Genomic DNA, 20035 nt, shown 5'->3' with positions numbered 1-20035 from the left:
AGAACCATGTCTCATTCTAATTTATCTCCAGAATATGTATTCTACATTGTTCTAATGAAACCTGCAGATGGTAGTAAAATAGGAAGATAAAGAAACTGGAAATTATAAAAGTTATAAATTCAAGACCAGGCATACACCTGACAATGTTTTATGTAAAAAGGTGCACCGTGTTACAACCATTGTTATGACCGTTAAAGCAGAATTATAAATTTCTAAGTAATATGAGCAATTATTTTCAAAACCTTTTAAATATAAAACAAATAACTGGGAGGGGACCAAATACCTACTCAAAATTCTTAAAATCACTAACAACCAAGTAGATTTCTTCAGAATTAATAGTGAAATATGAACAAGATGACAAAGTGGAAACTAGTTGGGAGTGTATTTAAAATAGAACAAAAAGGTACATTTTTAAGAATTTTGGAGGGGCCTCACACTTCAAATACACATTGAGGCCGACGCCTTGACTGTTTTCAACAAATTGTTAGAGGTTTAAATTAAGCAAGCTGAATCAGTCAAACGGGCACCCTGTCTGCAACCTTTGTTCTTAGAATTTAAGTTGCAATAGAATTTAGTTATTTGCAGAAATATCTTATTGCTTATTTAGACATTTTTATTTGTACATCAATTTCCACTGGTAACATCAAAAGGCTTCACCCAAGAAAAAAAAAAAAGACCATCATTTAAAAAATAAACCTTGGTTTCTTTCCAGCAGAGTTAAAAAGCATTATGAAATGTCTCAAGGTGACAACTGTTGACAGGAAATGGTAGAAAATTGCTGAGGGCATCTTCCCCATGACACATTTTCACCTACACATAAGAAGCAGCAAGAGATGTTTTCATAATCTGATTTTAAAAGCAGAACAAAATCAAACTCCAGTGGTGCTAGTGTTTGTAAGAGGACTCCATGCCATGAAGAAGTGAAATAATTCAAATCACAGTCTGATGGTCAGTTCACCCCCTCCCCCCTGTTGTCAAACAGAGACAGTTTAATACACTTACAAAGACATTTAATAATATCCTTTTAAATTAACAGTTCAACTCCTGTCTTAAAGTGCCTGTTTATATTTTTTAAATGACATTTTCATGATATATCCAGTTTTTCCAGTGTGAATTTTTCCCATACCTTAACCAAACCCACCCATAGGAAAACACTGTTACTGGTTTTTAGTAATATTAAATTGTGACTATTACAACACTATGGAAGCATATCCAACAAAAGAAATAAGGAACTAAAAATTATGCAAATATAGCTCTTCATGTTATCTTCGCCATGATGAATATATGAAGGGTCGGACCTCAAGCCCACTGTGCATCAAGTTCCAAGGGCAGAACTGTACAGGATTAAAAATAAAAATTCAAAATAGTTATTTAGATAGGAACATGTAATAGGTATTTTTTTAAAAAATACTTTTATATTGCACATATTCTTGAAAATATTTGCTCTTAATCTAATCTTAATATACAGGTTGTGAACAAAACAATGGAAACATCAATTTTAAGTCACTCAATAGGGCACTGGGACACCACGTGCAGTCATTATGGGCCATAGACACTATGACAGAGAGTCTACCGGCACCTGGAATACTACAGGAGGGATGCAGTACCATTCTTCCGAGGTAAAGTCAATCAAGTCATGCCTAGTTGATAGGGATCGAAAGTGCACTCGTCTGTTTGACGAAAACATGCTGAAGGATGATTCATCAGGACTATCTGACATTTCTCCACTCCTTGGCAGTCCATTGCCTGTATTCTTTGCACCACTGGACTCACAAAGATACATTGCCAGACGTGATACAACTATGGTGTCCTACTCTGTAAAGTTCCTGGGAGCCTTTTTGTTTCAAACGGCTGCTTGCCAGTTTCTGACCTGTTTTGCCTTGTAACTTATAGGGACAGTTATCGTGATCCTGGAGGATGCAATTCTGCCTACTGTTGCACTTTCCTGATGAGGTCTTTCTCTCATAGACACCTCCGCTCATGAGAGATCAGCAATCTACTTGGTTGTTAGTGATTTTAAGAATTTTGAGTAGGTATCTGGTCCCCTCCCAGTTATTTGTTTAACTGGTCACTGAAGCTTCTGGTACTCTACAATCACCCCTATTCTAAAGTCACTGAATTCTCCGCTAGCAGCTATACCAACCACAAATATAGGCAACCAGGCCTGTGTAGCAATTTTATACATGACCCTAAACATGCTTTTATTTGCGTGATGCATTAACTACACCTGAACAGAAACCCTTGTTTATAAAATACTTAGTGTCCCCCCCCATCTCCCCAGGTGTTTCCATTTTGTGTCCACAACCTGTAATACCCGAAGTGCTTTAAATTGAAAAATCTTTTTTAAAACCATTATTCATCTCAAAATATTTTAAACATTGACATTATAATGATAACCAAACAGCCTATGAAGTGAGAATGTTCACCTCATTGATAGATTTAATGAGTGGAAATGAGTTCAGAGTTGAGCCTTTTGTGGTTTTTCTGACATGAAATTCAAATAAAGGAATATAATTTTTCTGTGAGTTCTTGAACTTTTATTGAAAAGTAATGTTACCTTATCCATTTAGGTTGCAACGTCAATTTTTGGTCCTGGATGAGCAATTACAATCATACCTGTAAAACAAGAAAAGGGTTTGTAGACCAAATGTGTACCACCAGATTATGATGTTACTATGTAACATATGGATAGCACAATATTAAATCACAACCGTAATGAAAACATTCTTATATTAACTAGAGTTATCATGCTTCTGTAGCTCTGTAATGAATATTTAACATGGTACACAAACTTATTCAGGAGAAAGTGTTGGAACTCTTCAAGAAGAAAGTTTTTTTTTCTCCCTAGCATAAACACCCTGCTGTAAATGACTCATATTAGCTATATTTATATTTGCTTACTGATTTCCTTTATTTTACCATTATTATGGCAGCGTTATGGTTATTTCAGATTCGCATTTACACAAATATCATGTTAATACAAGCGATTCAAAACTTGATTCTGCTCTCTCTTCTGCTGTTTGTTACAATTCAGTTCTTAATCGTAAATGTATTTTTTCTACGTGGGGCGAACTTTTCAAAAAGTCTTTAAAGCATAGAACATGATTTCTAATTGTCCTCCACGCAGTAGCAATTTTTGAGTTTCAGAACTCCAGTTGTGGTGCATAAATACGACAAAAAGAAAACCTACAGGACTGCGAAAAACGTTCATTGGAGTAATGTGTGAAACACTGAGCAATTGAGTCACTATAGTTTGACGATACAAGAAGCTGTTGAATCAAAATGAAAGGTAAGGAATTTGAGAATTAGTTGAATTTCTCCATACTGAAGTTATTCACTTAAAACAAACTGATTGAGGCAGAGCATTTTTTTTAAACAGAAACAAGTAAATTTAAAAAGTCCAAAAAGCCAGCATATCTATTCTAAACCTTCTGGAAAACAAGATAATTTGTAGTTACGCAACACATTATGTGTCTGTCGGAGATACACCAGAATGCTTAACGCGCTAAAAGTTAATAACATTTTTACAAGTTTTTGTTAAACAAGTTATGTTTTTATTCGCATCAACACTTACTTTTGAAGTGAAGCCCCAGTCAGAGCAGAAAACGATTCAACCGGCCGACCAGGAAATGCAGTAACCCGTTTCTTCCGGCGTGAAAAATAGGTCGGAGCACAGAGAGGGGACTTCAACGCCTCTGATCAGGGCACCAGCAAATAAACTACAAGAAAAAGCACTACGTCGAAAAGAAAAAACATCCAAAAATCAAACCAGTAGGAATGTTTTGGTAATGTTTCCAGCGCTCCCTGCTTTTGCTTCTTCTCGGACTCCATGTTAACACATCCTCAACCACTCCAACGGATTTCTAGCTTCTGGGAATGTGGCCTTGAAAACCAATTAAATCACTCTGATCTAGTAGGATACCGCCCCATTATCTACTTCTCATTGATGATTGGTTATTTTCAAGGGCGGGTGATAATATATGGTTTTCTATTGGTAAGAAATACTGTCTTTTATCCCCACTGTGACACGTCACACTTACGTATTACGGTCACTAAGTTGAGTGAAGGCGTTCAGGACATGCTGAATTACACGTACAGCAGGCTAAGAAGTGGGGCGAGTCCTGTAATATTACAATTAGTGCAATCAGGACTTAGTTTTGTTTATGTTTTACTGTGGGGACAGAACCTGGGAAAATGCCAGAAATGGGTTAACCTTAACCCAGCTACAGACTGTTTGACCCTCTACCATCTGGAAAACGGTACCGGAGCATTCGTGCTCGGACTACCAGACTCAGAGACAGTTTTTATCCTCTCACTATCAAACTATTAAACTCCCAGCCTCTCTCACCTACGATCTGGACCCTCACAGTGTCTTCTCTCTTTACCAAAACTCAAACACACATTGAAATCGACCTCTACCTCACATGTCAGGAAGCTCACTCCCCATAATTTTCTATCCTTTATTTCATTCTGTTGATGTTTGATTTTGCACGTCTGATGTTGTTATGCACATTACCTGTCACCTGTTGTTGTTTTGAACATTGCCTGTTGTCTCTGTCTTTCTTTTCTCATACAATTGTATTGTTGTTTTTTGTACTGCTTACCGTCTGTGAACTAGCTAAATAGCATTTCGTTATACCATATACCTGTATATGAGTATAATGACAATGAACTTGAACTTAAGACTTAAGACTTGAAATGGGAGGGGTAGTCAGCGTTCAGAACTGGAAAGTGGTAGGTTTAAATCCCAGGTTGGGTGACGCTATAGTATCCTTTTATGAGGTATTTCATTCAGAAATGTCCCACTTTCTAAATTGGTACAAATGTAAGTACCTTTGGATAAAAGCACCAGCTAAATGTAAAAATTGTCTCCACAAAAGCAATAACTCCCAGTAGTCAATGTGGGAAAATCCTCACAATTTAATTGTTTTTTATAGCACAAATGACATTTTTTAAAATATTTAAAGTGCCTAAAGTGTTCGGGTCTTCTTTCATCCTGTATGGAATTTTTGATGCAGTATAAAAAAACTAAAAAACATGGAAAGTGAATTTGTAGTTTCCACAAAGACAGGCGTGCAAAATTAAGAGGATTTTGAAAATACGTAATTCAGTCTGCTTGGATGACTGTTAGCTAAGGATCCAAAGACCATATGAATAAGAAATGTCTTTGTCACTAAGAATTTGAATTTTAGAATTTTAGAGAATTTTAAAGAATTTTATTCCAGCTTCGTAATCATTTTAATCTACCGTACGTTTTCCCAGACCGTGGGAAAATTTAGCAAAAACCTTGTTTCTCATATTATTTGCCTGTTGTCCCAGGACCTACAGTAAATGCTGAATTTAATGATTTTCTATTTTTCTTGATTTGTAAATTAAATAATTGAAAGGAAACAGGGAGACCCAATATCTGATAACATCAAAGTACGTTTATTTCCCAGTTACTATATTAAAATATTCAGTGCAAACTGGCTGTTACAAAACATTTCTTTGGAATTCTATGGAGTTTTATGGAAGTACTTCTTATAGACAATTTCCCGTTGAAATTATACAGAATTCCATAGAACGTTTTTCAAAATGGAAATCTACTGTATTGATGTAAAACAGTACACTGTAGTAAAAAAATTCTCAATATACAAAACATATATTTATACACAGTATTTGAAGTTTTTAGACCAGGAAAACAGGATCGCAATCTATAGAGGCTTTTAAACCCTTTTCTTCATATTGAATTGTTGTGTTTCAAGGAAGGTCTTGAGTCTTTCAAACTTTTTTTTTCTTTTCTTGCTCATAGAGGGACTGGATCTCTCAAAAAAATCTTCTTATCCTCTTTTGAAAATTCTCTTAGCATCCACTCCATCATAATGGTAGCTCTGTGGAAAGTAAAGATTTTTCTTTGTTAATGTTTATGCTGCCATAAGACAAAACAGTAGATTGTAAGTGTTGCAGATAAAACCAAAACCATATAGATTCTCAGTCTGCCTTTGGAACACTTAAGGAGTCCTTGGAAAGTGCCCTTCATAGAAGATCACTATATTTAAGATTATTGGCAACAAGGTGGACTAACTCTTCAACAGAAAGATACTCCACATGGAAAGACAAAAAAGGAAGTCATCTTTAACTATTGACATGTTTTATTATGTTTGAAGAAGCCTAATTCCAATGTTGTATTTACAGTATGCCACATTTACATTAATACTTATTAACTGTCAATAGGGTGAGCTTTATAATCTACCATTATACTGTATGTATACTGTATGTACAGTATATGTGTTTTGTTATATTGTAAGAATGGTCCTAAAAAGCTAACATTTGAAGTTCTTAGGGTCTAGAAACACTGGATAGAAGATGATGCATTTGCTGAGCTGTAGGTAACCTGACAGATATTGATCAAAGGGAATCTTCTGGTTTAACTTATTTAACTTCTTAAAAGTTTAGAAGCACATGGTTAAAATGACAGGCAGGCAGAAGCAGAAGGGGACACAAAAAGGAGGAGAGAGAGAAGAAGGAAGAGGAATCAAGGAGAAGAAAGAGAGAGATGAGAAAAACAGTGACAGGTGAGAGGTCTTTGTGGGCATCGACCTTAATTTCCTAGATTAGATCTAACCTAACTCCTCGCTAAGTATTCAAACCTTGTTTAAGAGAGCTAGTCATTATGTTACTTTAGGAAATTCTGATTTACTTTATAAGAAACCCCCAGGCTAAAGATGTTCTGTCTAAAGATACCCAGTCACATTGGAGTGGGTTGTTCTGCATGGTAAGGATGTAGGCATCTGAGATGCCTTGTCCGTAAATAGCGTTATGTTTTATGTTGTACTGTTTGTGTGTATCATTGTATGTTGTCTAATTATTGTCATTAATTAATAAATATTTGTCTAAGCTTGTCTCTCATTTGTTACTCTTTCACTATAGCTGTGCCAGAACAAAGAACTCAGGTGCTTTTAACTATCACTGGGGTATATTCTTGGCAAATTTTTAACATTTGGGGTTTAGAATTATTTATTAGAATTATTTATTATCCCACTCACTATTTCTCTGTATTTTTCCCTTCTATTTGTAACTATATATTTGTCTTGCAGTTCCTACCAAAGTTTTATGTAACATACTGTAAGTGTAGTTTTGGGAAATGCTAGAACTGTGCACATCAGTAGAAGAAAACACACCTGGATGAGCTCATCCCCCACAATTTCTCTGGTAGTCAGGAGTTCCTTTCCATTGTCCTTTCTGTTGAATTTTCCTACGAGTTTATTTCCTTCTATGGTCCATGTACCCTGAAGATCAAAAACACATGTTAATGCACTCACAAATTGCTTATTGTTGCAATCATGATTGAAGTTTGTAGGAATCAGCAAATTATAAAGGATGTTTATGCTTCATAACTTTTATCACAAAATATAGGACCCACATGGACTGCAGGGAGAGCACCCCCTGCTGGCCCTACTAACACCTCTTCCAGCAGCAATCTTAGTTTTTCCCAGGAGGTCTCCATCCAGGTACTGAGCAGGCTCACACCTGCTTAGCTTCAGTGGGTTACCAGTTGTGCGTTGCAGGATGATATGGCTGCTGGCTGGTTATAAGGAAATGTGTTTGAATAAAATACCAATTCTGCATTTAAATGTAAATTCTTAGAGAAGGGTTTAGACAAATCTCCAATGTTTTTTGTCTTCTTCAACTAAATGGAAGAGAGAATAAATTACTAAAGCTCCATAGTCTAAAATTATTTTATGCTATTGATACAATTTTCCTAAACTTTGATTTCATAGGAACTCATGAGTTTATATTTTTTTGTGTTCTGCATGGATACATTTACTACAAAACTGGTTAGAAGCCATAGTTTAATTGTCTGATAGAGTGCTTTGTATATTTGAAAAACATAGAAAACATGTTGGCATTATCTATGTCTTACGCTGAGCTCTGTTCCATCGGCTAGGCTGTACTCAAAGTTGACTCCCTGTGTGAATTCAATGTCTATTTTGCGGAAGGTGCTGGACTCCTTCACCACAAACTTGTCTCCGTCCTGCTCAATTATGATTTTCAAGTTGTCATGGGCTGCCAGCTTCCTCTTCACAAGACTGATGCCTGTTGACAAGATGCCCAGTGGTATAAGGGCAATGAAACAGTTTAGTTCACTTTTAATCACTCAAAGTACTGCTTAAAGCACAACTGCTATATAGTTGTACTATACAGTGGTGTACTGTATGTCCATTTTAGTACTGTACATTGGGTATTTCTAAAACTAAGCCTTACTGTAATCCTTAATCTACTTCCAATTCCAACCATAAATTAACAATTTGTATTTTTTAAGTAAGGGATTCTTGCAGAGATAACAACATGGTTAGCCCTTTTCTGTACAGTATCACAAGCAAAGAAAGTGTTATGCAGCTAAACATTTATCGTGACAGTATCAGACCGTACTCTCTTCCTGAATTGCAACCCTACATGGGGATCGGCATTGTAGTAGAGCTATCTAAACATAGCAGATTAATGAGGAAGGGGTCTTACTCCTGCTTGTCATGGAATGGATAATTCCAATGGTCTTTGGTAAGTAGGAGGAAACCAAAATACCTAGAGAAAACCTACCCTTAAGTTTGACTTGAGTAGTGGGGCAGCAATAGTAAACAACAAGTCACTGTGCAGTTACATTGTATCAAATTGATCAAGGCTTATTAATATTTGGTTAAATGTATTTTTACCAATAGATATAATCACATTGTTACTTACAATTTCTCAGTTGAAAAGTCTTTATTTTTATCACATGTACAATTTTAAAACTATAATTCATATTGTTAAAATTACTCTCACCCATCACAAAATCATTTCAAGTCCTGTAAAGAACACTTTTGTTACTTTACATACTGTATGTGGGCTTTATATTCAGGCTTTGCTGTTATATTCAGTAAAATACCATTTAAATGATAAAAATGTTTCTAACATACCCATCTGCTCCATAAATTTGTCATAGTTGTCATTTCTGTCCACTTTCCAGGTGCCGTTGAAAGTCATGGTTGCAAGTGGGTTGTGGTTCAGTGAGTAGTGTTGTTTCTGAACCAGGGTTTCCCCTTTTAAATCTGTGTTATCTTACTGATAATCTGCATGGTGATGTGGCTGTTTAAAGCTCAAGCCAGACCAATGGGTTTTTCAAGGCTACAGAAAAGTATTGCAAAGGGCAACCCCTGTCATGATTGCAGGTGTATCATTACCTCCATCATTTAATAAAACTAATAAGACACAGGCAATCTAACCATTCATGTGATATACAGTTTGTACATAATGTGATTTTGCCTGATGTCTCTGAAGTCAACACAGCATTTGTGTTTAGGCATAGGCTTTCTTAGAATGGCATCTCAAGCCTTTTCAGGCATTTTGTTGCTAGTTAGATAGCAAGACTGCTATCTGTTTGCATAAGGCTGGGCTAAAATAGATTAACTGTTAAACAGTTAATATACAGTAAGTGTTTCACAGAAGAGATAATGTGTGAAAGTGGTTACAAATAATATCTCAGGAGAATTCCTTGTTTGGTGCAGAAAGCAACTTTTTTTAAGGTTATTATTATGCTGTAAAGTAATCACAAAATGTTGAAGCTGTACATTTTTATATTAAAGCAGTGAAAAGTAGACTTAGTATAAGTAAAGGCATGTAATTAATCAACACAACAAGATATATACTGTCATATTACACCTCTTGTTTCCATATGACAAAACAATACAAAAAAATAAATGTAAGACAAATCTTTCTAATTATATGCTTTGCTAAAATGCATTTAAATGTTAACATATTTCTAAAAAATAAATAAACCTAATGCAATCTAATGATATCTATTACGTATACTGTATTACTTTACCATTAGGATATGGTAAAGAACATTTGTGTTCAAATCAGGCACAGTAATGTTATAAATAGTAACATTTCTCATATACTATAACTAGTACTGCTGCTTAGTTCATTAGTGACTACATGAAATTGCTGTGTCTGGAATCGCAATATTATGAGGATAGTTTTTTGCCCTGGGAAAACTGAAAAGAATCATCTTCATAATTATCTCAGGACTTAAAGGTGCATCATATAGGGACATGTAAATAATTTTAAATGGTTATTAAATTGAGATTGTGTTTTTCAGAATTCCGGAACCCAAGCATTTAGTTAAACTCAGCTCAAACCATTGGACCATAACAAAAAAAAATACTGTATGTAAAGTGTCTGAAAGACCTGGAAGTGTAGACAAATATACTGTATAATGTACAATTCTTTGAAGATGCAATCTTTAAATTTTGAGAAGAATAGAAGCCACTGACTATAATACAAAAAAGCAGGGTGTATGAATTTTCACCGGTGAACTGATGAAATGCAAAGTTTCTATCAGAGTCACGATGCAGTTCAAATATTTAGGTGCCAAATATTTACATTGGGAGTGACATGGTGGCTCAGTGGTTAACATTTCTGCACTGGAGCCCTGGATTCAACTCCAGTCCTGGGGTGCTATTTGTTTGGAGCATTCTCCCCATGTTTCCACTGGGTGCTCTGGTTTTCTGCCACAGACCTAAGACATACTGGTAAGTTAATTAGCTCCTGGGAAAATTGGACCAGGTGAGAGTGTGTGTTTCTGTCTGTCTATGTTTCCTATAATGGACTGGTGTGCCATCTAAGGTGTATCCTGCCTTGTGCCTGTTGCTTACTGGAATAGGCTCCTCAACAACTCTGTACTGGATGAAGAAGTTAGAAAATGGATGAAGAGATGGATATTTACATTGGTACACGTGAATTGTAAACATGAAAATGAAAATAGGTGTATAATGTATCAGATATCTTTCTCTTGGTGCTTTCTCAAAATAGAGAAACCAAACAGTAAAAAAATCCTGAGAATATCTTGAGCCTCTTAGCAAATCTTTACAGCACAACTGTCTAAAGGCCTTGTCTTCACTCTGTTCTTGTATTTCACATCTGCCCTTCATCTCACTTCACTTTGCCTGTTTTATACTGTAACAGAGACCTACTGTAGTTGAAAGAAATACAGCTGTATACTGAATGTCACCTCCTGGCTGTCAGCAGTATAGCTTTCTAAAGATCACATAATCACCACAATCAAAATGATTGCGAGGTAATAGAGTAGATTGTTCAAGCCTTCTCTGGATTCACACAGCATTGTCTAATAAACTTTTTTAAGTGCAGTTGTTTTGGGAATGTAAACCACAGCTGACAGTTTACATACCCAAGGTAGACCAGGGATATAGTCAGAACGACTTGAATGTTGGTTACACTGTAATATGATCTAGGGAAGGGGAGGGCAATTCTGGTCCTAGAATAACTACTTCTGTAGTTCTCTTTACTATATGAACTCATTTCAGGCACCTTGTACAATGATACAGGAACTAATAATTATATATATTGTATATACACTTCTAATAACATAATGTTGTATTTTAGCTTTTCGAGAATTTTGTTCAGTTTATAAAAATCATACAAAACTGATACAGAAAACCCTCACTTATTATACATGTAATAAATCTAATGAAAGATTAAAGTTTAGCAATGTCTATAGTATTACCCTTACTGTACAATGGCACTTTGCCCCCAAAATGTTATTCCTGCTATTAAGAAGCTACCTTGTGACCTTTAGATTGTGACCTAGATTGTGACCTTTAGCTTTGTAGTGCATAGCACTCTTAGCCAATCAGCAAGGTCCTTTGATCCATTTTTCTGACTCCCTCCATTTAACAATGATTTAGGCACCTAAAAAAGATGTAATGTTCTTGTGTTGCTCATTAACAGAATCCCATAAAGGACCTTGATCAGTCTCTGAAGAATATGGCATCACCATCAGAGATTCAACCTTTCTACTGCAAATACTCATAGTTTAACCTTAAAACAGGGCTGTAGTCTACTACACTGTTGTTCTTTTAAAATGCTTATTCTGTATTATGTTTTCAATGTTTTATTTATTTATGCTCATTATATTTATATAATATTTATTTATTTCCATTAAAGTTTATAGTGCTACTTAATCGTTTTAATCTGTAAAAAGACATAGCGTCTATCATATTTAGTGTGTTATTAAACTTGTAGAATAAGAAGTTTAAAGATTTTCACAGCACTGAATTATTATTGAATATTTTTGGAAGAATTCCCAAAATATATAGGAAGGGTGCCAAAGCATTATTAAAGTGATTGTTAATATATAACCAAAACAATCTTTCTACCAGATTATTTGTGCTTAATTTAATTTTTACTTTTAATATGTACAGTATTCTGAAATATATTACCATTACCCTTTGAGTTATTGATTGATTGTATTGCAAGTATATTTTATTGAAATAAAATAAATTAATGACAAATGTATTCATTTATTTTGAAAAAAATAATTTGTTTTATTTTTTCTTAAAAGCTAAATATGTAAGTTTTCCAGAGTTTCTTAACACAGTTTTAGATTTAGTCTTTAACAACTTTAGGCAGGGTGTTGTGCTGTTTTTGAAAAGAAGAAGCTCATTTTCTCAGGATACAAGGATTTAAGAATAGATAGTAAGCTAGTATCAGCTGAACATACGCAAGCAAGGAAGCAAATTGAAAACCATTTGGTGTGTTGCATGAGATCACTAAAATCTTTAAATTAGTTTTAGATTTGACTGACAGGCAGCCTATGCATTGATGATTGTGTATCTTAGTCATAATCAGAACATAATTTTCAACAACTGTTTAGTCCAACACAGGGCTGTGGTGAGCCAGATTTTATCCTAGCAGATGATAAGCACTAGGCGGAACACACTCAGTACGCTGGCCGATCGGGGCACACACACAGATGACAATTTAGAGACACAAATAAACAATTAACCTAGATATATTTGGCCTGAAGGAATAAACTACTGTAAGTGAGACCATGTAAACTCCCCACCACAGTCCGGATTCGAACCCAGGACAAATGATTTGTATGCTTACCACTCCACCACTGTGCAATTCTAGTCAGAATATAAGTAACAAAGGTCTGACTGGTCATTTAGGGCAGCACTGTGGCACAGTGGTTAGCATAGCATAGCATAGCATAGCATAGCATAGCATAGCTGCTTAGCAGCACTGGGGTCCTGGGTTGAATTCTAGGCCTGGGGTGCTATCTGTGTGGAGTTTGTATCTTCTATCTCTATTTGTGTGGGTTCCCTCCTTGTGCCCTGATTTCCTCCCACAGTCCAAAAACATACAGGTAGTTTAATAGGCTTATTAGAAAAAAGTCCCTAATTTGAGTGTGTTTCTGTGTTCTTCCACCCTGTGATGGACTGGTGTCCTATCCAGGGTGTACCCTGCCTTGTGCCTGTTGCTTTCTGGGATAGGCTCTGGCTCCCCTTCCTGAATTGGAAGAAGCAGTTAGAAAGTGAATAGATGGATATTGCCATTTATTAAATGAATATGAGATAAAGATAAATAAAGAAGAGATATGAAGTCAAAATGAAAAACAAATCATTTGCAAATGAATGCTGGTACAGTGCATTGCAAAAGAATTCAACTCAAATTTAATGTTAGTATTAAAATATTACCCTTTAAAAACTGTACATACATAATTTGTAATTCAACAAAATTGGGCATTTCTGGAAGGACGTGAATACTTCTGTAAGCCACAGATTGGTGACTGGAGTCAGTATACAGTAACTAGGTACTATTATGAAGTTCAGGAACAGATTCTGAAGTTCATATTAATCTAAGAAAAAGTAAAATCACAATGCTGATAATAGTTTATTGCTACAATGAAATGTCCAACTTAATGTTGCCATAAAAGCTAGTCTTTTCATAACACACAAGAACAAAGACCTTTGGAATTATAAGACATTTTGGAACAACTGTCACAGCAGTATACAGGCTGGTACAAATCCCATAATTTGTTAATGTTTAAGTTCAGTGGAAAATGAACGTCGATTGAGTGGAGTCTGTTACATTAAAGGGCAGCACAGTGGCGTAGGGGTTAGCATTGCTGTCTCACAGCACTGGGGCCCTGAGTTCCATTCCTGGTGTGCTGTATGTTCTCCCCGTGTTTGTGTGAATTTCCTCTGGGTGCTACATTTCCTCCCATAGTCCAAAGACATACTCGTACAATAACTGAGAACTGGAAAAAATGGCCCTACTGGGAATGCATGCGTGTCTGTGTCTGTCTTGAGATGGACTGGTGTTGCTTCCAGGGTGTACACAGCCTTGCACACTTTGCATGCTGGGATATGCCCTGGCTCCCCCACAACCCTGAATTGGAAGAAGCATTAAAAAATGGATGGATGGATGATCAGCACTGTACTGCATAACATGTGATCATTAAGAGCATAGCATTGTAAATATTGTAGTTTATGACTTGAGAATGAGAAGAGTAAATGTTTAGTATGATAAAGAATGCATTCATAGGTTAAGCAAGACAGAAAAAGTTCATTTTCTGTTATTCTCTTCTTCATTTTAGTACATTTAGTACATACACAATTGTATAAATCTTTGTGCAACATATACCTGTCAGAAACCACATGGTGGGGGCCTTAGATTGTTGAAGAAACAACATGGATTGTTTATAATTTTAATTTATTGAGCACTCCAAGATGATTGTGATCAATGACATTATACAAGAAGTGTATTGTTAATAATAAAAAAGTTATTTTCTTTGCAGTACGTAACTTTACTTTAACAACGGGGTAACCAATAGCCAGATGAATAAATACTGTACATTCTAGTACTGCAATCAAAAACACATATTGTGGTATTACCTATTAGTGTAACTAGTACAATTCTGTCAGATTAAAGTAACATTAAACATAATTTACTGCATTTTGTTTTCTAGGGACTTTTTTGTTATCTTTTTGAAAGACTCCTATTTTTCTTGTGTGTTTATAGACATAAACAGTACCTGTATTGTCAGTCCTGCTTGTTTGGATAACTCTGCAACTTCTTTAAACTTCTTTCCTGCAAATATCTGAAAACTGATAGTTTTGATCATTGCCATTTATTTTTTCTTGCACTGAACAAGTCTGGTAATAATGAATGTATTAACAGAACTCAACTAAAAGAACTCAACTAAAAGAAAGTGTTTAAATATATATTTTAAAATATGGAGGTTCTTATGGTTAGTTTAATAAGTTTTTAACTATCCTAATATATAATTTATAATTGTATATGTACATTTATAAGGAGGGCAAATTTCAAAAGTCATAACACTAAAAAGTCATGCACACTAAAATTGCTCAACAATGTTTCTTCCTTATTTATAGCTGTTTCATCATAGGCAATAAAAACTTGTAAGTTGCAGTTTAATGGAGACTGTTCTTAGGTTGTGGGATGTGCAAATGCTGCATAAATGTTTTTTTTCTTTTAATATTATTTTAGAAATTCATTATCTCCGGCCCTAAAGAATTCAATCATAGAATGTACTCATATTTAACCATTTCCATATACTTTACTAAACTGGCATTTTATCAGTTAACACATTGATGGAGGAAACAACAGAAAACATGTTTTTGAATAAACAGAAGAACACCAGGCATCTTCTTAGGTCAGCATTGAGCAACCGTTTTATAATACTCAGATACCAATGTAAAAGTAAAGGCATTTATTTAGTTATTAAAACAATGATACATTTCATAAACTTAGGAAATGTTATTTGATAGTAGAGTCACATGCATTACAAATTGGTGCTCTTAATCTCCAACAATATTGTTCAATATTTGTTTTAATTAATTAATTGTAATGAATATCATTTTGTAAATATGTAGCATAGTGTAATAAGAAGATAAGGTAATATGTGATACGGTATCTCTTCTTTGTTCATTAAGTAATCATTATCCATGCAAGTAGTAGTTATGATATTTTGTAGATTAACTAATTATAAGAGTGTGGTCTAATTATAAATGTATGGTCTTCTGTAAAATTACGGGAGCTGGAAAACAATATTTACATCTTATATCTCAATGTATTACTATTACTATGTATTACTATATACTTTTATGTAATATTTTTATATTTTGGCATGGGAAGTTTATAAATCAGAAACTTTAAATCTCTCCAGGTGTCTACTTCAGACTTTTCAACATTATCACTTGTGATAGCACTATTGTTCACTAACTAATCTCAATTTAGAACTCAAATAATTTGTTGGCTATCTCATTGATAGACTTTGTGTGTGTATTACAATAAAAGGTAAATGCCACTAGATGGCACATGTAAGCTACCTATCTCATTTTATTGGTCCATCAGACCTTTTTACAGCATCATTAGAAAACATTTCTAGGAGGCTGAACAAGGTGAAGAGACTTTGATATTGTTTTAGGGGGTAGGGTAGGTTGTGCTTCAAAGGTCAGAGATAATATCCTTCAAGAAGTATCAGATCGACAATGAAATGTTTCATGTACATACAAGCTAATTCTGTTGAAATAAGATGAGGTTTTATTATTGCATTAATGCATTGCAATTTTACACTGAAAAAAATCCTCTCTCAATTCATTAAATTCCCTTTTAGAAGTGTTAATATTCAATGCTAGTTCCTTTAGTAAATTTTCCAAATATATTAAGGAGGCCTGTTTTTGAGTATCTTTAAAAATCTGGACATCAATATGTACAGTATATATTTTAAAAAGTATTTTAAAAAGACTAATACAGCACTCAGCTCTGCTACTGCATTGAACTTGGTGTTCAAGTCTGGTCTGGGGTGTGTTCTGTAAGGAGTCAAAATGTTCTCACTGTGACTGTGAGGGTTTTCTTTAGGTGATCCAAGTCCAAAGATGTGTCGTGTGAATCATTTGGTGTCTCTAAATCAGAGATAGATTCTCAGCCCTGCTCCTGAGGGATTGTTGTATCTACTGCTTTTTGTTCTAACTGGGCCCTTAATCACTGGTGCTAATTGATGCATATAATTTACTTGTTTGGTTGTTTATACATTTTATTTTGCTCTTGGTTCTTGCTGACAATTCCCTATTTAAAATTGATTTGAATAGATTGATTGAATATAACTTTATGCTGTCCACCCTCACCTTGTTAATTAAAAATGTTCTCCCTTTTTCTGACTAAAAAAGTAGTTAAACGGCAGTCAACATATGATGTACAAGTAGCAATGTTGATGTATCAAACACTCCCACAAACTGCTTAAATTCAGTTGGTTACATTCCTGCTAACACACCTCAATGAGGCAAACAAATTATCTGTGATTAAGATCTTGCAAAGCAGAAAGCAGAAGACAAATCTGTCTTTATAGCCATGTGTGAGAACCACAGCTCTCAGTTTTCTTCTGTATGTGTTTGTGCATGTGTACTGTATATGTACAGTATGTTTATGTGCATTCGTATGTTTACAGTATTTGTATGTGCAAATGTATGTGTATTTGCATGTGTATACATATTGTATGTGTACAGTATATACATCTACATGTGTACAGTATGTGTACTGTATGTGTATGAGCATGTGTATATGTACAGTATGTTTATGTGCTTGTGCTTGTGTATGTGTATGTGTACAGTACATGTATGTGTACAGTATGTGAATGGGCATGTGTATGTGTACAGTATGTGTACTGTACGTGCCCAACATTGGACTGACATCCCGTTCAGGATGTCTCCTCTGTTACTCTCCGTGTCTGCCAGGTTAGGCTCTGGCTCACTATAACCCTGCCCTTGACTAAACTGTTATAGAAAATGGATGGATGGATAATGTCAGCATTGTTTATTTTAGCATAATAATACCAATATGGCTATCTATACTACGAATAAATATAATGATAATATATAGAAAAAGTAACTATTAATTATGATGATAATGTTTTCACTTGGTTAAATGCATTTCCTGCTACTGTATATGAAATCACTTGGCTGGAAACTGTTTTCACTCTTAAGCAAACAACCTGTTGCAAACTAGCTCCCATCTTGAGAATTCAGCCCCAGAGCTTCTGATAGTCAGTGAATCTGGTGCCACATGGGTGTAAATTTCTGCCTAGACTTGTCTGATCTACCTGCCATTGTTTAAAAAAAGTATCACTGCACAACAGCTTCATGTCAGGGCTTGCAATTAGTTTGCCTATTGTAGATGGGGTGGTGCATGTCTTATTATTCTGTTTATTCCTCTGAATATTCTTCAGTATCTTTCAACTATTCAACAAAAAAAACACTTTCTTGGTTAATGTATATATGATTAACATTGAAAGTGTACATTACATGAGCTTCCCTGATTCCAGCCACTAGTCCTAAAACAATAATAGTCAGGATTACATCAGATCCTGATTTTGAAAGAACGGTATACAGTAATTGTGACTATTATACCTAACAATTATACACCCAATGTCAAACTATAGCTTAAAAAATTAAAATCTTTTGCATTTCTATAGCACTTTTCATCCTGATGGATCCCAACATACTTTACATATACAGTAAGTGGTGACACCATTCATCCAACCCTGTCCAGTATCCACATGGGAAACACCTAGCAGCCCTGCTACTGTACATCAGATGAAGTGAGAAATTTGCCAAAGGAATTAATGGGAAACTGTAGACAAGTTACATTCAGTCAATCAAAGAAGAATTTCGCCAGGACATCAGGGTAACATTCCTACTCTTCCAAATTACCATAGGATTTTTAATGACCCTATGGTCAGGACTCCTTCATTTAACATCTCATCCAAATGACAGCTTTTTTTGTGTGACCCTTCTAGCAAATTGATTTGGAAAATCTGTTCCAGAGGCTAGAATTCCATCAACCTAGCTTTCCACGGGGGTCTCCAAACCCAGTAATGACCAGTCCCAGCCTTGCTTAACTTCAGTCATCTGAATCTGATAAAGTCAGACTCAAATATGACAGCACTGCTGTCATTTCTTGGTGTACACATTACAGATGACCTCACTTCCTCACTTGGTCCCTTAATACCACCTCCCTAGCCAACAAAAGCACAGCAGCGTCTCTATTTCCTGGGGAGACTGAGGAGGGCAAACCTTCCCCCGCCCATTCTTACCACATTCTACAGAAGCACCATTGAGAGCAACTTGACCAGCTGTATAACTGTTTGGTTTGGGAATTGCAACGTTGCAGACTGCAAAACCCTGCAACGAATTGTGGAAACAGCTGAAAAGATCGTTGGAGCTTCCCTCCCTTCCATTTCTGTCACCTATCACAAACGCTGCTTACACAGGGCCTCCAATATAGTAGATGACCCCACCCAACCCTCCTATAAACTCTTTGCCCTCCTACAGTACTATCTGGGAAAAGATATCGCAGTGTACGGGCCAGCTCCACCAGACTCTGTAACAGCTTCTTCCTGCAGGCTGGAAGGCTCCTCACTGGAATCTACTGAATCTGAATCATTGGAATCTACTTGCACCCACTCCAATTCCAGAAACAGGGTTTAAATCCGCCCCAGTGTGTTGTGTACAGTATATTGTACTATGTATTGCCTTAAAATTTGCACTATTTGCATTTTGCACTATGTGTATCCTGTCTACAATATCTATGTCAGTGTCCTGTCTGTATTTGCACCGTGGACCAGGAGGAATGATATTTTGTTCCACTGTATACGTGTACTGTATATGGCTGGAATGACAAATAAACGTGAACTTGAACTTGATTCGTCACTTTTACTGGCCTGAACTTTTCTACTTTATGTTTCTTAAATACGTTTGTGTGTTAAACACTGTTTTGCTCTTGGGCTTGGTAAAAATAGTTCTCAGTTAATTTTTGTATTGAATCCTTGCATTTTGTATTGAAGCTATGTGTTTTTTTTAACATTTAGAAGACATCTTTGTTGAAGATGGTTATCATTCAAAATATTTACAGAACTACAATATTACATATTACATAATATAGAGTACAGTATATGTATAGATCTATAAATTAATTTGTTAAATAAATCAATTTAAGAAGTTTAAATATATCAAAATGTCACAAGAACCACATATTTACAATAATGAATCCTTTATGCAGGCTACCAATTTAGGCTCAACAACTGAGCTGTGAGAAGTATGAAGTTAGAGGTGCTGCAGACTTAACAGGCCAAGATTTCTAACCTGAGGTGTAAGGGAAGAGAATGGGTTTGATATCATATTGGACAGGGACCTCT

At 35.4% G+C, this 20035-nt stretch overlaps 1 protein-coding gene and 1 long non-coding RNA gene across 2 annotated transcripts; both read right to left on the bottom strand.

Annotated features, from left to right (window-relative positions):
* Positions 1-595: 595 nt before the first annotated feature.
* Positions 596-3858, bottom strand: LOC148840669 (uncharacterized). The gene is made up of 3 exons (XR_016090998.1): positions 3575-3858; positions 2558-2616; positions 596-1334 (listed from the first exon to the last, which is right to left on the bottom strand). It is a non-coding gene; the product is annotated as an uncharacterized LOC148840669 (long non-coding RNA).
* A 1546-nt stretch (positions 3859-5404) lies between these two features.
* fabp2 (fatty acid binding protein 2, intestinal) lies at positions 5405-9041 on the bottom strand. Its single transcript, XM_088924978.1, has 4 exons — positions 8934-9041; positions 7904-8076; positions 7161-7268; positions 5405-5870 (listed from the first exon to the last, which is right to left on the bottom strand). Exons 1-4 carry the CDS (start codon positions 8998-9000, stop codon positions 5820-5822), a joined length of 399 nt encoding a protein of 132 aa, XP_088781104.1. The 5' UTR covers positions 9001-9041; the 3' UTR covers positions 5405-5819.
* Positions 9042-20035: the final 10994 nt, after the last annotated feature.

The sequence above is a fragment of the Atractosteus spatula genome, chromosome 1, assembly GCF_055471065.1.
Source record: "Atractosteus spatula isolate fAtrSpa1 chromosome 1, fAtrSpa1.hap1, whole genome shotgun sequence".
NCBI lineage: Eukaryota > Metazoa > Chordata > Actinopteri > Semionotiformes > Lepisosteidae > Atractosteus > Atractosteus spatula.
This window is presented reverse-complemented; position numbering and strand designations above follow the sequence as displayed.

What these genes read in the sequence shown, in the direction of transcription:
- fabp2 (XM_088924978.1), bottom strand. Translation starts at nt 9,000, where the DNA reads ATGACTTTCAACGGCACCTGGAAAGTGGACAGAAATGACAACTATGAC. An exon ending in CCGATGGAACAGAGCTCAGC is followed by an intron (nt 7,269 to 7,903) that starts GTAAGACATAGA and finishes TTTGATCTTCAG; the next exon opens with GGTACATGGACCATAGAAGG. An exon ending in TGGGGGATGAGCTCATCCAG is followed by an intron (nt 5,871 to 7,160) that starts GTGTGTTTTCTT and finishes TACTTTCCACAG; the next exon opens with AGCTACCATTATGATGGAGT.